Genomic DNA, 12,420 nt, shown 5'->3' with positions numbered 1-12,420 from the left:
ATTGTAGCTATAAACTGAAATTCATTAAAAGTTCATGCTATAGACTATAATTAACCCTAAAATAAAATGCAAAACTAAACCATTATTCTATGTCGGAAAAATTTCTAGAGTTATTTATATATATACATTACTATTTTAGAGTAAATTAAGAATTATTTTCAGCCCTTAAATTGTAAAGAATGAAAGTTCTAAATGTATTACTAATTCATTATACAAATTCATCACATTTCAATTTTGATTTCATTTTGCCCCCCTCTTTTATCCATCTATATATCTATTCATATAAATATAGTACAAAGGTATCGGTCAACATGAAATGTTAGTTGAGAATTTGTTTCAAAACATTAATGACAATATGTTTTTCTTTGTACTGCACAACCATGTGGTGAAAATGTTAGGTTTCTGATACTGTATATATTTAAGAGAAGCAGCATTGACCAAATCCCATTAATTAATATACACTCAGTTCTTGTGTTTCAATTAGATTTGGATAGTCTGGTATAATATTTAATTTTTATTTGCATTATTGAAGAATAAATTAAATGGTCTGCCTCCCCAACAGAGCATTTACTTTTTTGTCATAACTTATTTTTTGATGTATTTTTATTAGTAATATTGAAACCTCAAAATTTATAATTATGTTGCATTTCATTATAGGTTTCTTGTTTTGCAAATTTTCATGGGCTTTACTAATATATTTTATTTTGGCAAGTGTACTTTACGTATTAATTTCATTAAAAGCAAATGAAAATGAGAAATTTCATAAAGTTACGGAGCACTTAAAAAAATTTAAATGCATGAACAAATGGATCATACAAGAAAGAAGTAATGCCTTACAACACAAGAAGAAAAATGTAATATTCCTAATTTTCATAATTTATTAATTTAATTTGCTGGTTGAAATATTTATTAGACCACACACAATTACAGTATTGTCTAAAATTGGCTCATATGCAGGCCCAATCCAACTGTATTTGCTATTGGACTTAGAAACTCGAACATGTTACAAACTTCGTGTTTCGAGGATGCAACCTTATGTCTCTTTTATTTATTTATTTAGTAATTGATCATTAATAATGATTCTACAATTTTTATTAACAAATAAATAGAAATTTAAAGTTTAGTGACTCAAATTTGAGACACTTAGCCTTATGCATTAACCACTCTACCACATGTTTCTTCATAACCTATTGTTTAAAAAGGAAGCGTCTTATCGATCAAGTTGTGTTTCATAGATTAGTTTGAAATATAAACTCGATCAAATGGATTTGCTAACCAAGACAAGAGGACTTCCGTTCTCTGTGTGATGCTTTACTTTTTAAACAAGCAGAAACAAAGTAGGAATCTCTTCATACAGCTTCAAAAAGCCATGCTTTTTCCCCTATATAGAACTACTCTCTTATTCCATATATATAAGCCATGCATCTCCTTCGAAATTTCAGATTCTTTTGCCATTTTCTACGTAATATTTACATACACTCATGTCTCTGAGCCCTCCAAGAGCCAACGGCAATGGGAGAAGCTCCAATCTCTACTGGTGTTACCAGTGCCACCGGACGGTCAGGATCGCGCCTGAGGACCCATCCAGTATCATCTGCCCACGGTGCCTCGGCCAATTTCTCTACGAAATCGACATGGCGAGGCCACAACCGGTTCTTGAATTCACCGCGTTCGATCCCTCTCCGGAGGCCCGGATTCTTGAAGCATTGGCCCTCATGCTGGATCATCCACTTGGGCTAAACCGTCGTGGAGAGGACAGCCCGAATGAACGGGCCTCAATTATGGGCCAAACACGGGTTCATGGGCGGCGAAGACGGCGTCATAGGGAGCCGGAAGAGGTGGGAAATCAAAGCTGGTTCCGGAGGAGAGGTCCTTCGTTTGGTGAGGAGGAAGACGACGGTTGGGGTCCAGATAGCGGCATTATAGCCCGGCCCAGAACCTGGATTATTCTCCGGCCAACAGGCCATATCCCTGCAAACGGAAATAGGCCGAGAGAAAGGCTAGTCCCACCAGGAGTAGACCCTAGAAACTACTTCACCGGGCCAGGACTGCAAGGGCTCATCGAGGAGATAACTCAGAACGACAGGCCGGGTCCACCACCAGCTCCAGATTCAGCTATTGATGCTATTCCAACAATTAAAATTGCACAAACACATCTGGAGACAGACACTGAATGCCCAGTTTGCAAGGAAGAATTAAAAGTTGGGTTGGAAGCAAGAGAGTTACCATGCAAGCATATCTTCCATTCTGACTGCATTGTTCCATGGCTGAGGCTCCATAATTCTTGCCCAGTATGCCGCCATGAAATCGAGACTCCGAATCAAACTTGTGAAGATGAATCCAACCAAGTTCACGTTGAAGACAGGAGGTGCCCGCGGCTGAGGCGGCTGGCAGACATGTGGCCATTCCGCTCCAGATATCGGCCACTTCGCCCACGTGGAAATGGGTCTGGAGATCACCACGGTGAGAACTGAACTAAACTAAGAATGGACTGCAAAGAAAATTGTACAAAATCTATAATGTGTAAAAATGTATACCAGAATGAAAAGCAATAATAAAATTAAGCTGTCCCGATTATACTGTCATGTAATTAGTTACATCTACCTGTTTCAGCAGCTGAATCATGGAGGTGTAATATACTGTAGAGCACACAGCAAACAGACAAGAAAATTGATATTTATTATGGCTCTGGTGTTCAAGATCAGCAATGATGATGTATTATAGAAGGCATAGGAATTCAACAGGACACTTATAATTAAGAATTGTCATTATATGTTGGAAATTTGGAATAAAGAATCACATCATTCGAGTCATATTGCATTTGAAAAATGAAATTAAACCATTCCAGTTAGCTTTTTTTCTGATAATTGGTTTCTACGCATTTTCTATGAATGTGGGTAATTTTACATTCTCTTTGGCTGATGATGAATGCCCGCTTTGAAGCCTTCTGTATATGCCATGTTCTTGAATATTATCTGAAACAATTTGCATGTAAGCAAAATTAATTTGGAGTCCTCACAGTTTGCAAGGTATCTGTGTTACATTAGAGACATACTACTATAATCTATACGTAATAGGAATACTGAGGAAATTTGAGACTCACAGCAAGATTCTTCAACTCCATGACAAGTTGTTTGCTTATATTGTTCAAAACTATAGTTTCAAGTTGCTCCCGATATTTCTCTATGTTCTCTTCCTACTTTATCTGTACTGAATATGGTTAGATGTCACAGAAGAGTCACTAGCTAACAGATTCAAAATACTATTATAACAGACCTCTGAGAGAACTATGGTTCTAGTCTTTTCCAGAATCTCATCAACAAATTTATGAGGGTCAGCGTAAGTGATCGACGAGTTCAAAGTCCCAGAAGGTTTCTCCTTTGTGGAAGCATTGGATGGTTTTGCAGGTTTTGGTCCTATGAAAAATTAAGAATTGGTGTCAAATTCCATGCTTCATCCATGACACACAGCTATTTGAGGGGATAATAAGAAGAATAAGAAAGGATGAAAGAAATTTCCCATTGCAATCTAAAATTAAATTATTCATCCAGTCATTCAATCACATTTACTAATCAAAGATCAACAGCTTCCCAACAAAAAACACGCTGACTTTATGCAGCCTAGCATATTAACCGTTAAGTGATTCTGTTGGTTATTCCCAAAAGGTTCTTGAGATAAGCTGAATCCATGCGTATTCCTAAAATGTGTTAACCTCATCCATGAGATTCAAGTGTAAAGAATCCACTTAAAACCATAGTACATCAATCGCAAAAATAATGTGTACATTAACTAAAAAGAAAAGGGCAGCAGAAAATATACCTGCACCAATTACTGGTTGCTTATCTGCAGAGGTGTGATTTTTCTCCAGACCTTTAGAAGATTCCTGTGCTACTGGAGGATTAGCTGAGACCAATGCATCAGATGGGACAAGACTAGCTAGATCTGGAGGTTGGTCTTTCCCTACAGTAGGGGTAGCCTGTGAACACAGCTCCAAAATTCAAGTTTGAGTATAATGCTAACTAAACAAATGTAAAATTACTAAATATTACCTCCAGATCAACATAGGCAGGAGTTTTTCCAATTGAATTCAGAAACTTGTCAAGATCATGAGCATTAAGAGCTGTTGAGCATATAAAAAGTGTTAGTGAGAAGATCATGAGATAAAATGTCAAGGTAAGGACTGTCAAAAGTTTAGGTTGGAGATGCTTTGACAGTGCTATTGAACTATTATGGATAAGTACATTGAGGGAGAGCGAAGCCTATGCTGGTAAAAGTCTCACGTCTATTTATATCTTTGTCTATACAGCTTTTAAAGGTAGATATCACTTTCTAGCTCAAAATATGCAAACTTTATAATAAATATTCCACATTATCAATAATGATACATTACTAGACTTCATTCACTTTGATTACAATTTCCATGCTGCCAAACAAGACTTCTGTTCCAGGAAAGTTGGCTGGTCGTCATTTGGAATCTAACAATTTACTTGGTACCAATTTGTCTTGATTAGATTGTGAGATAAATCTTAGAAGACATGCATATTTTGGGCTAGAAAGTGAAATTTACGTTTTTTAAATACTATGTAACAGATTTTTTTATAAATATCAGAACTGCGCAGAGTTACATCAAGGGGGTAAGATGTGTACCCAGACACTCATTTAGCATAAACTATTATACAAACATTACTCTCCAGTCTGTACAGATATCATTTATATAAAGATCCTGCTTCAATGCCCCACATCACAAATTTGATCTTCCACATCCTCCTTAAACTAACAAGACTAAATTCCTCAAATATTTTCCTAATTCTTCCAGGAAAACACTCCAACATACCGTATGAAAATTCTCTAGAAAATCCCTCTTTTGGTAGTCCAGTTCTCAAAATCCAATGTATACAGACAAGAACTTTATTAAACTCAAAATAAACAAAATATTATGATCACTTACCAATTGACATGTCATTTGACAACGGATGGAAGAAACAGCATTCTTGACTTTTAAATCCTTTATCTAACAACAAAGACACATGCCTTCACAAAGAGCAAAAATGAACTATTTCAATAAGCAATTTCATACTCCAGAAAGAGGCAGTGAAAACTTATATACATACATACATGAATCCATAAAAAATATGACATGTACCTTGCTGATTCATTCACAAGTGCAAAGGGAGTAACACAACATAGGGGTACCTACAATAATAAATAAATGCATAGAGATATAAGCTAATTATCGTTAAAATCAGTAACCACATCAAGAGAATTTGATGATTATCCTACTACTCAGTGACATTGCAAGCAATATATGTCCCCATGGAAACTAATAGTAATAATTTTGAAAAATATTACTGGAAAATCAAAAGTAAAATTAGAAGTTAGTACTTTACTTCTCAAAAGAAACGCATATCATTTAAATTTTCACTTCAAATGAAAAATCAATAATTAAACATGACTACCTCATAAAATCTCTACTATATATTCTTCTCGAAATCACTGCATGGTAGCTAAATTTGGACCGTTCACTATCTCATTTGGTGCAACATGTCCAGTTAATTTACACAATAAAATATAATTAATTTAATCACGACATCATTTACGTCCCGAGTATGCACTAAAATTCACATAAAAATACTAAATGCTCATTAATAAGTTGAGAACAAAAAAACTTAGATGAGCTTAATCCAGCTGCAAATGGTAGTGTGAGCATTGCAAGAATATAAATATTATTCCCTCAGAAAAAATTCACATAAATTCTAGCTATAATTAAAATATTAAATCTCACTAATAAAATAAGCCAGTGAATAACATCATTAATATAAGATTGCATAGATTAAGAAGCAAATACATGAAGAATCTCTGAGAGCGCCTCTTCTGGAGCCATTCTTACACCTCCTTTTCCCAGACCGAGTCTCTGAGAAAGAACTGCATAGTTCTTCAACATAATTAGTAAATTGACATTACAAAGTTACTTTTCTTCAGAGACACCAAACTTTTGGAGTAGAAGTCCTTCAGTGGAATGACACAACACACCAGAGATATGGGAGACAGATAGACTACCAATGAAAAAGCATATATACCTTTCAAATCTACCTCTGTGTCCGCCAAAGCAGAAACGATATAGTATCTTTTGTTTCTTGTCCTCCTTATAACAGGGTGCCAACATTGAGTACTTTGAGATGAATAAGCAAGAACAAGCAACTTAGCATCTATGACTATCTAACCTACAAGAACAAGTTCTTGCTCAGTGCACCTTTCATATTCCCAACTTACTTTACCTGAAGTTAACAACAAGCTCAGTTCAAATTAGAAAAAACAAAGAAACAAAGAATTAGCTTCGACTGTCTGTTACCTGAGCTTCCACTGTCAATACAACAGGATGCTCGTATTGGGAGAAACCTATTTGAAGCTCCTGAGGAGAAATCAGCAAAGAGATTACAAACGAAGCAGTAAATTTTAACATCATAAGGTTATCTACAACTGTTTAATTGTGAAAACTGGATTAAAATATTCTATGTTACAACTATATACACAGATACACTTGGAGAAATCATATCTTAATAGAACAGACACACAGCAAGCCGTAGTACGGCGAATTCATGACCTACAAAGTGTTCAGTTGCTGATAACCAACTTGGGTAATTTAGAACGGTTTAATGTTACTGATACCAAGCCACATTGTGATAATGATAGAAATATCATTCCAATTAGATCAATTAAACTAATCAATCAGCTCTACGGATGCACTTGAACCTAATCAAATAAATTAATCCAGCTCATTCTACTTCGACGCCACATTTACTAAAAAACATACAAGCAAGGTGAAATTCCGCCCTCAAATCAAAATTTACATTACTGAGTGAGCATAAAAGCATACGCAACAAAAAAAAATCCAATTCAATTTGAATATCGACTGAAACATAAACTCGCCAAATCACAAGCTTTGCTCCATTGCAACAATTGAACAATGGGATCAATGATTAGAAGAAAAAATGAACCTGTAAACGAGTAAGGAGCTGCTCCTTCGTATAAGACATCTCTCCTCCGGTGAGGCGCCGGTTGGATTTTTCCCAAAGCGACTGTTTGAAATTTGCAGTATTTCCTCAGTCGAGAGAGAGGGCAAAAATATTTCATTTTGTTTATATTTGTATGTTTGCATTAATACCCTCCGCCTTGTTTGTATTTTATTTCAGCCCTTCGTTCGAGATTAATATTGTGACAACATGAACTATGTTTTGTTTGAGAAATTTCGGATAAATGGATTAATTTCGCTGATCTTTCGTAATTTAGGCTTCAGTTCACTGACCTTTTAGAATATGAGATCGAGGTATGCGAATTTTTCAAAATAAGGGATTTTTGATTTTTTGTCATTTTTCTTTACTTTTTTATTATTATTTATCTCCAACAATTTATCAAGTGACTAAACTACCCTCTCCAAATTTTCAGCGGTATATTTCCTCTCTCCGCAAGTCGTGTTCTCTGTTCCACATTTTTATTTGTGTACCTTTCTCCCACACTTCTACTATCTATTTTAGCTCCATTGTTCCATAACTTCATCTCTGCTCCGCCATTTTTCAGTTCTCAAATTCACTTCTTACAACCTTACCCTTCGTTTTTGCTGAATCAATATAAATTTCCAATCATCAATTAAACTTTCATCAATTTTCAAAATTGAATCTTGCGCCCCTTCAATCCACCAATTCTGCCAGCGCCATGAATGATTGAAGAAGTGCAATCAATAGTTTTGGATATCTTGATCAAGAAGAGTCTATCATCCTACAGTCAACAATTTATTGATTTTGCACTTTGAATCAATTAATCTCAAAGTCACATCGCCAATTGCAAAATCAGAGATAGTTCCAACTTCCAAATTAATGGTGTAAATGAACAACTAATCTTCCTCTCCCCACACTAAATCCAACCTTGCAGATCGAATCCAAACTCAAAACACAGATTGGGATGATTCTTGGTTTGATTAATTATTACCTAACCCATTTAGCAATTTTCTCCAAATATCACTTAGCAATTTTCTCCAAATAACCTAGAATTCAGATTGTTTCTGGTTCCTTGGGATAAGTATTTCATTGATTTAATTTGAAATTTGGTCTACGAATCAGTTGGAATAAAGAGACGGACGGCTTGGGAGTCCCCCCTCACCGAAGCGACTTAGAATTTAGGTAAAAATTTGAAGGGGTAGTTTAGTCCCTTGATAAATGATGGAAGAAAAATAATAAGAAAAAATTTGAGAAAAATAATAAAAAATCTAAAGTCCCTTATTCTGAAAAATTTGCATGCCTCGATCCCATATTCTGAAAGGTCAGCGAATTGAAGTCTAAATTACGAAAGGTCAACGAAATTAATCATTTTTTCCGAAATTTCTCGTTTTGGGATAGCCGTATAGAATATAACTCATATGTATTTAAAATTTATGAGATATGTTTGGTATGAAAAAAACAATGTTATGATTACTATTTTAAAGGAAGATAGAAATTTTCATTTAAATTATAATTTTGCTTATTTTTTTCAGTCCCATAAATTTGAAATTGAAAGATAAATCATAAATTTTTATTTTTTCGCAATCGTAGCATAATGTTAAAATTGAAAAATAATATGAAAAAATCAAATAGTATGATAGTATTATAAAATTACTTTTTTTGGCAAAATGCCATCATTCTGTTTTTGAGTGTTTGGATTAAAACGATATTGATATATTTGAAACGGGATGGTTTTGAGTCACACAATTCTAATTTTAATTATTGTGGGATATTTCCAAAAAAAAATTTGAAAAAAATACTACTATATTTTAGTTAACATGTAACGTTAACTATATTTTAGTTAACATGGGTGGTGGCGACTCAGATCGTGGACAATAGAGCTCTTGGTATTTCTTTTCGCCTATTATAGTTGGTTGGCGGCCACCTTCGAGAAATACTTTAAAGCTTAACAGGGATGCCTCTCTAGAAGGAGGTTCAGGATGGACTTTTGATGGAGGATTATTTCGTGATGATCTAGGAGTTTGGAGATATGGATTTGTTGCTAATGTTGAGAAATGTTTCATTCTAACGGCAGAACTTTGGTGCATTTTATATGGTCTCAAGCTGGCAAAAGAATTGGGTCTTAGAAAGTTAAAGGTAGAAAGTCACAGTGTTGTTGGAATATCAATGATTTTGGGACGTTATGATGTCTCTATTAGTTGTCGAACCATTATGCAAAAGGTACGATCTTTGATTCAAGATTTTGATTCATTGGTCATCTATTATGTACATAGATAAGGAATTTCTGCTACCAATTATTTGTCACATTTTATTTATAAATTTGGTAAAAGGCCCCACGCTCTAGAGATGACACCACAAGATATTCATAGCTATCCCCTTCATAATAGATTAGGTATTTGATTTTAAGTATTTCCTATATTCGACTTTTTGTTAAGTTGTTTAGAGTGGAACCTAATGTTTATAACATGCATGTAGATGTAGTACGGAGTATTTAGTTTTAACAATGATTCCGGGTATTTTTGTAGACCTTTTGCCTACTTGAATAAGCATAGTGGGACTCAGATAATTGGGCTTGTGGGTTTTTTATCCATAATAAAGCCCGTGTTAAAGCTCCTTGAGCTTAATTTTTTCAACCACATTCGACACTTTAAACATTATTATTGTGATAATATTATTTTTAGATTATGGAAAATCGATATACCTATAAAAAGTGTGGTGTAGGGTAATAATAATAATAATAACAATAATAATAATAATATTTATAATAATATTATTATTATTGTTATTATTATTATTATTATTATTATTATTATTATTATTATTATTATTATTATTATTATTATTATTATTATTATTATTATTATTACAACAATTAATTGTATGTGCAATTATTTTTCATTCTATCCCAATAGTTATTGGATTCACTCATAATAGGTGATAGTGGAAGCGACTTTTGTTATATATTTGATTAAATTCGTTATTGAATTTAACTCTTTTGATGTGTGTCGAATATATTGGATGGTAATGAAAGAAAAAGATGTGTCACATATCACAACACAAGAGCGGCTTAGGATTCCCCAAAGACAAATATACACACATGGAGATCACAAGCTTAGGCTCATTTAAAAAGAGAGGATTGGATTTCTTTTCTTTTCTTGATGAATAGATGCTCCATTGCACATGATATGTTTGCAAAGAATAAAATTCAAATAATAAGTTTTGTGGGCTCTATCCCATGTTCACTATATATCATCACTCACTCGAAAATCAACTTTGGTATAATTATTAAAAAAGTCTTCCATATTTATTCTCATATTTAATTATTATATTATGCGTAATAACATAGCACAATGCATGACTATCAACTAGAATATGCATGCTATTGAAATGTAGTGTAGGGTAGAAACTATTTCTTCTGCCAAACCTCTCTACCTACTAGCATTTAATACAATACGATAAAAATTGGTCAATTTAAAAATTTTTGAACATTTTATTTTTATTTTTTTGACATGACCAAGTACAGTGTAAGAGAAAAGATAGGTAATGGAGCAATGCATTTTCAACTTCTCTAAAAATAGACAGATCCATGTGCAAAATCATATGATCTTGAAATAACTCTTTTGTTATATGAGTATATGTCGCTTCTATCATTTATTTTTAATTTCAAAATAATTAAAACTATTCAAATTAAACTCGATTTCGTCACACTAAAATTATCTACATATATTTGATTTATATAAATTATTCAAGTGCGTAATTTGCAGTATATTTTAATTTATCATCTCCTTGTCATAACAAATAAAGATAAAAGTAGGAAGTAATATGAACTACTAGTGTTCAAATACCTTGTAAAAGATCCATCAATATTCTTGGAATAACTCAGAAAATACAACTTCTTTCTATACCTATGTTACTCATGTATACATGAATGACACACTATTGACAATGAAACCCAAACAAATGAGTAAGACTACCTCCGTCCACCAAAATTTGTCCCATTTTTATATTTTCGTCCGTCCCCCAAAATTTATCTTATTTCATTTTTACCATTTTTAGTAGTGGACCTCATATTCCACTAATTCATTTCTACTCACATTTTATTATAAAATTAATATATAAAAGTAGGACCCACAATCCAATAACTTTTTCAACTCACTTTTCATTACATTTCTTAAAATCTGTGCCGGGTCAAATTGAGACAAATTTTGGTGGACGGAGATAATAGTATTTAGTTAACTTCACCCAATAAATTGGGCTCAAGTCATCACGGGATAAACGAGAACTATTATAGATCATCTTTAAAGAAACCACACAGTCACACACGAAATTTAATTAGAAAAATGTTGCAGTCAAATTCACTTAAAAGAGCCCATAAAACATGCCACTCTATTGAATAGAAGCCTCAAACAATCAATAAAAAATTCCAAAAAATATACATAATTCAGCCTAAATCTAAATTCACTTAAAAGAGCCCTGAAAACATACTCCACCACTCTATTGCGAATTGAACCCCGAAAAAATCAATAAATATTCCAAACATTTTTTTTCCTTATCCAATATATATATGTATATATTATTCGGCCTAAGTCAGTAATGTCTTCATGAAATAAACTGAAGATCATCCAATGAATGAACAAATAAACAACAAATATATATAATAAACAGAAAAAAAAAGAGTCGAATCTTCAACAGAAGCTCCACAGAGGAATATCTCCATCTTCATAGGAATAATCCTCCATCATCAAAGGATCAAAAAACACCCCATTAAGCATCTCATTGTACTTGGGGGAATCAAAGTTGTACCACGCCGCCATGCTCGCCTCCTCCATCTGCACCTCATACGCCGAAATCCGCTCGTCTTCCATCCGGCTCGGAGACGAAGACGACGCCGAGCTCGGCGACGGAGGGCTAGGGTTTCTGGAACCTTCTAGAACCTCCGCCTTGGCGGCGGCGGCGGCGGCGACCCTCTGGATGGATTTGGGCGACATGTTTTGATCGGTGGTGTTGATGAGATTCTTGGAAGATGAGGGGAAGTTGAGATTGGCGGAGGAGCCCTTGAGGCATAGAAGGGCGGCGTCGTATGCACGCGCCGCCGCCTCCGCCGTGGAGTAGGAGCCGAGCCAGATCCTTGTTTTCTGATTGGGGGCTCTGATCTCGGAAACCCATGATCCCCAGCTTCTCATCCTCACTCCCTTGAATTTCTTCTTGCATTGGGGGATTGGGTTTTTCCGCGATGACGATGATGACGACGACGATGAAGAAGAAGGTGATGATGTTGAAAGCTTGGTTTCTGTCTTCACCATTTTTGGGAGATTAAGGGTCTTTTTTGTGTGTGCTTTTTTCTTGTGTTTTCCTAGTTTTGCTGCTTGAAATGGGATAATGGTGTTGTGGTGGAAGGAGGGAAGTGGTGATATTTATAGATTATTTT

General features: G+C 34.4%; 3 protein-coding genes across 7 annotated transcripts; 1 reads left to right on the top strand and 2 right to left on the bottom strand.

Annotated features, from left to right (window-relative positions):
- Positions 1 to 1,348: 1,348 nt before the first annotated feature.
- LOC125224211 (uncharacterized) lies at positions 1,349 to 7,154 on the bottom strand. 4 transcript variants are annotated; one of them, XM_089062975.1, is made up of 11 exons: positions 6,996 to 7,154; positions 6,350 to 6,409; positions 6,078 to 6,216; positions 5,846 to 5,922; positions 5,144 to 5,193; positions 4,949 to 5,031; positions 4,050 to 4,120; positions 3,820 to 3,976; positions 3,277 to 3,416; positions 3,104 to 3,210; positions 1,349 to 2,975 (listed from the first exon to the last, which is right to left on the bottom strand). In XM_089062975.1, exons 1-10 carry the CDS (start codon positions 7,032 to 7,034, stop codon positions 3,202 to 3,204), a joined length of 825 nt encoding a protein of 274 aa, XP_088919101.1. In that variant the 5' UTR covers positions 7,035 to 7,154; the 3' UTR covers positions 1,349 to 2,975; positions 3,104 to 3,201. The 4 variants fall into 4 exon arrangements, with proteins under 4 accessions (XP_088919101.1, XP_088919100.1, XP_088919099.1 ...); XM_089062974.1 differs by having other exon boundaries at positions 3,104 to 3,205; XM_089062973.1 differs by having other exon boundaries at positions 3,104 to 3,416.
- LOC125198798 (RING/U-box superfamily protein) lies at positions 1,482 to 2,813 on the top strand. Of its 2 annotated transcripts, none has more exons than XM_089062972.1 (2): positions 1,482 to 2,463; positions 2,617 to 2,813. In XM_089062972.1, exons 1-2 carry the CDS (start codon positions 1,482 to 1,484, stop codon positions 2,643 to 2,645), a joined length of 1,011 nt encoding a protein of 336 aa, XP_088919098.1. In that variant the 3' UTR covers positions 2,646 to 2,813. The 2 variants fall into 2 exon arrangements, with proteins under 2 accessions (XP_088919098.1, XP_088919097.1); XM_089062971.1 differs by having other exon boundaries at positions 2,614 to 2,813.
- A 4,192-nt stretch (positions 7,155 to 11,346) lies between the features above and the next one.
- LOC125219507 (ethylene-responsive transcription factor ERF014-like) lies at positions 11,347 to 12,391 on the bottom strand. The gene has a single exon (XM_048121498.2). It carries the CDS (start codon positions 12,293 to 12,295, stop codon positions 11,678 to 11,680), a length of 618 nt encoding a protein of 205 aa, XP_047977455.1. The 5' UTR covers positions 12,296 to 12,391; the 3' UTR covers positions 11,347 to 11,677.
- Positions 12,392 to 12,420: the final 29 nt, after the last annotated feature.

The sequence above is a fragment of the Salvia hispanica genome, chromosome 1 (genome assembly GCF_029641045.1).
Source record: "Salvia hispanica isolate PSC_SH4W2 chromosome 1, Shi_PSC_v1, whole genome shotgun sequence".
In the NCBI taxonomy this organism is placed as follows: domain Eukaryota; kingdom Viridiplantae; phylum Streptophyta; class Magnoliopsida; order Lamiales; family Lamiaceae; genus Salvia; species Salvia hispanica.
Note: the sequence above shows the minus strand (reverse complement) of the source record. Positions and strands in the feature narration are given on the sequence as shown.

What these genes read in the sequence shown, in the direction of transcription:
- LOC125198798 (XM_089062971.1), top strand. Translation starts at nt 1,482, where the DNA reads ATGTCTCTGAGCCCTCCAAGAGCCAACGGCAATGGGAGAAGCTCCAAT. An exon ending in TGGGTCTGGAGATCACCACG is followed by an intron (nt 2,464 to 2,613) that starts GTGAGAACTGAA and finishes TACCTGTTTCAG; the next exon opens with CAGCTGAATCATGGAGGTGT.
- LOC125224211 (XM_089062973.1), bottom strand. Translation starts at nt 7,034, where the DNA reads ATGTCTTATACGAAGGAGCAGCTCCTTACTCGTTTACAG. An exon ending in CACAGAGGTAGATTTGAAAG is followed by an intron (nt 5,923 to 6,077) that starts GTATATATGCTT and finishes AGAACTATGCAG; the next exon opens with TTCTTTCTCAGAGACTCGGT. An exon ending in CTTGTGAATGAATCAGCAAG is followed by an intron (nt 5,032 to 5,143) that starts GTACATGTCATA and finishes CTCTTTGTGAAG; the next exon opens with GCATGTGTCTTTGTTGTTAG.
- LOC125219507 (XM_048121498.2), bottom strand. Translation starts at nt 12,295, where the DNA reads ATGGTGAAGACAGAAACCAAGCTTTCAACATCATCACCTTCTTCTTCA.